The sequence below is a fragment of the Mesoplodon mirus genome (genome assembly GCF_964341445.2).
Source record: "Mesoplodon mirus genome assembly, chromosome: 5".
Classification (NCBI taxonomy): domain Eukaryota; kingdom Metazoa; phylum Chordata; class Mammalia; order Artiodactyla; family Ziphiidae; genus Mesoplodon; species Mesoplodon mirus.
Genome location: NC_138980.1, coordinates 38,931,742 through 38,935,160, shown reverse-complemented (window position 1 = coordinate 38,935,160; position 3,419 = coordinate 38,931,742). Strand labels below are relative to the sequence as shown.

At 39.9% G+C, this 3,419-nt stretch overlaps 1 protein-coding gene across 1 annotated transcript; it reads left to right on the top strand.

The window, feature by feature from the left end:
• Positions 1–413: 413 nt before the first annotated feature.
• Positions 414–1,584, top strand: LOC309804065 (olfactory receptor 7E24-like; the record flags this gene model as incomplete). The annotated part of the gene is given in 3 exon segments (XM_082621115.1): positions 414–431; positions 434–482; positions 485–1,584. Coding segments are annotated over 3 exon segments (990 nt in total). The 3' UTR covers positions 1,408–1,584.
• Between the last annotated feature and the right edge of the window lie 1,835 nt (positions 1,585–3,419).

Below are 3,419 nucleotides of genomic sequence, written 5' to 3'. Positions count from 1 at the left end.
ATTTCATAGAGACATAAATATTCTAAATAAAAGAAATATCTAGAATTTTATTTGAGTAAAATAAGATTTATATATCTATGGCTTAATTTCTTTTTTATGGCTTAATTTCTTAAATTCAAATTATATTTTTTCATAAAGAGGGAAGGGAATTTCGCATTCTGTATTATTTCTAAAGTAGGTTGTATTTAACTGAGATCATGAATGTATTACCTCTAATGTTCTTGTTCCCGTTCACTTTACAGTGAAGTTTTATAAAGAAAGAGTGAACAGACAGAGATGAAAAACACAGAAACCGATGAGGAAACAGTTCTAAGCAGATAGAATTTGTCACACTGAGAAATATTGCTGAAGGTGCTGAGGTGTATGATCTTAGAAATGAATTGCTAGAATCCAAAATATGGACACAGTGCCGCATGCCCATTTACTTGTTTCCTTTTTTTTCCAGCCGTCTTTTCTTTTTTCAAAGTGTCCAAGCTACAGAGAACTGGAAATGTAACAAGTGTTTCAGAATTCTTCCTCACAGGCCTCTCAGATGATCCAGAACTGCAGCCTTTGCTCTTTATCCTGTTCCTGTCCTTGTACCTGGTCACCATATTGGGGAACCTGCTCATCATCCTAGCTGTTACCTCTGACCCCCACCTTCACACCCCCATGTACTTCTTCCTCTCCAACCTGTCCTTGGTTGACATCAGTTTCATCTCCACCACTGTCCCCAAGGTGATTGTGAACATCCAAACTCATAGCAGAGTCATCTCCTATGAAGCCTGCCTGACACAGATGTCTTTTTTTATCCTTTTTGTGTGTGTGGATGGTATGCTTCTGACTGCAATGGCTTATGACAGGTTTGTGGCCATCTGTCACCCACTGAGCTACCAGATCATCATGAACCCACGCCTCTGTTGCTTTTTAGTTTTGGTGTCATTTTTTGTTAGCTTTTTGGACTCCCAGGTGCACAATTTGATTGTGTTACAAGTTGCCTGCTTTAAGAATGTGGAAATTTCTAATTTCTTCTATGACCCTTCTCAACTCCTCAAGCTTGCCTGTTCTGACACTCTCACCAATAACATAGTCCTGTATTTTTTTGGTGCCACCTATGCTTTTCTCCTTTTCTCAGGGATCTTTTTCTCTTACTATAAAATGCTTTTGTCCATTCTAAGAGTCCCCTCATCAGGTCGAATGTATAAAGCCTTCTCCACCTGTGGCTCTCACCTGGCAGTTGTTTGCATATTTTATGGAACAAGCCTTGGTGTGTACCTCAGCTCAGCCATCTCACAATCTCCCAGGAAGGAAACAGTGGCCTCGGTAGTGTACACTGTGGTCACTCCCATGCTGAACCCCTTCATCTACAGTCTGAGGAACAGAGACATCAAAAAGGCCATGTGGAGGTTCCTCAGCAAAACTTTCTAATCTTAGTATCTGTGTCATCCATTTGGAGTGTGGGTTAGCAAATGTAGCAAAATTAACATCTAGACCTGAAAATTCTACCTCTCTCATCACATCATTTTTGTAGCTCTTATGACCTTCATGCATCTCCTAGCTTAACACCTGGATATCGCTTCTCTTTATGGTTTAATGTGACTGGGGGAGAATTCTAGGATCCTTTGGGTGTCATAATTACTCCTTGACTGAATTTCGTTACATCTATGGAAATTCTATAGTTTATCTTTGGTAGCCCCAGCATCCTCAAAAATGACTAATTTCCCTTTAATATACTGAAAATTTACAAGTTTTCCACAGCTCTTATGTATTCTCCATAATAAATTCTATTTTTCAATCTGTGAATACAGCTATGTGTGAGGATGCATATCACTGCTTCTCAACCTTGGCTTTTATCGAAATCATCTGGGAAGCTTAAAAATACTGACCACTGGGTCTCACCACCAGATATTCTGATCTAACTGGACTTGGGTGTGGTCTGAGCATGAGGATTTAAAAAACCACTCAGGTGGTTCTAGTGTGTGGCCAAGGTTGAGAACTACTGATCCCAGTCAGATCTTTCACTCAAAGGTGACCTGTATGCCTTGTGTCCTAACTGCTCATGGACAAACGCCCAAGATCTGAAAGAGATCAGAGGTCAAAGGGGGAAGATATGAAGAGCCTACTATAGTAACAGGCAATGTTTTCCCCATTCTTTCTTTCTTTTTTTTTTTTTTTTTTTTTTTATGGTACGCGGGCCTCTCACTGCTGTGGCCTCTCCCGTTGCGGAGCACAGGCTCTGGACGCGCAGGCTCAGCGGCCATGGCTCACGGGCCCAGCCGCTCCGCGGCATGTGTGATCTTCCCGGACCGGGGCACGAACCCGTGTCCCCTGCATCGGCAGGCGGACTCTCAACCACTGTGCCACCAGGGAAGCCCTTCCCCATTATTTCTGATTATGTTCTTCACATAGCTTCTCTATATCATACGCATGGGCTTTGCTTTGGGGTGGAGTGCTTGAAATCACTGCTCTATGTTCCATCTTGTGGTCGTCGTACATATTTTCAACAGTGGTCTGTAAAAGCCTTAGTGCCCTAAAAGCTCAACTGATCCCTTTATACCCCTCAAGCCCTTGGTGGAGTAGCTTCTTTCTTCAGTTATGATTACTATGTTACCACTTTGTTCTTTCTTGCCTTTCAGCCTCTCAGTAATGCTTTAACTAACTCTCTATATTAAATGTTCTTCATTAAAATAACTAATTGGCTTCTTTTTTTTTTGACTGAACCTTGACTGATATTGTAGCACAAGTTATAAAAGTATGTTGTGAGGTGCCTGCAATTGCATGATTACAAAATGTGCTCAGGTAAGATGGGTGGTTGTCAATAATACGTCTTAGGCATGGGTATGCAACTGGAAAATAGGCATTGGTATTATTTTTCCTATTGCATTGTGGCTCTAATGATGCCTGAGGACCATTAAATCACCCAAGCATCACAATAAATTTATCTTCTTTTACATTACTATAGGATTGCAAAGGATCATGTTGTCAGAATGGGGAGGTCTTTCCTTTAACTAGTATCAGCCTGGTTATTAGCACTTCACCATGCTTCACTGTCTTCAGTTAGGGTAACTCAGTCTTTGGGCTCCTTTTGTTTTCTACAAGATGGTTTTCCAATATTCCTTAGAGATGTCACACATCACTTTTGTGGTAGTTATCTTGGCTTTCTGAAAGCTTTCCATAACTAGTTTTATTGCTTTGCATTTTGCAACTGAGGATAAACAAGTATTGCATTGATGGCAAACTTAGATATTAAAGAAGGGAATGCACGTGACAGAAGAGAATTACAATTATTTAGTGGGAAAAGATATTGCTCATTAAAATTATTAATATTTCTAAAATATTATATAAATATATATCTTAAAATATTATATTTTATATCCATTTATGCCAGCTTAAAATATAGCCAAGAAACCTTGGAAAGGGCCAAAGGAATGTTGCTTTTT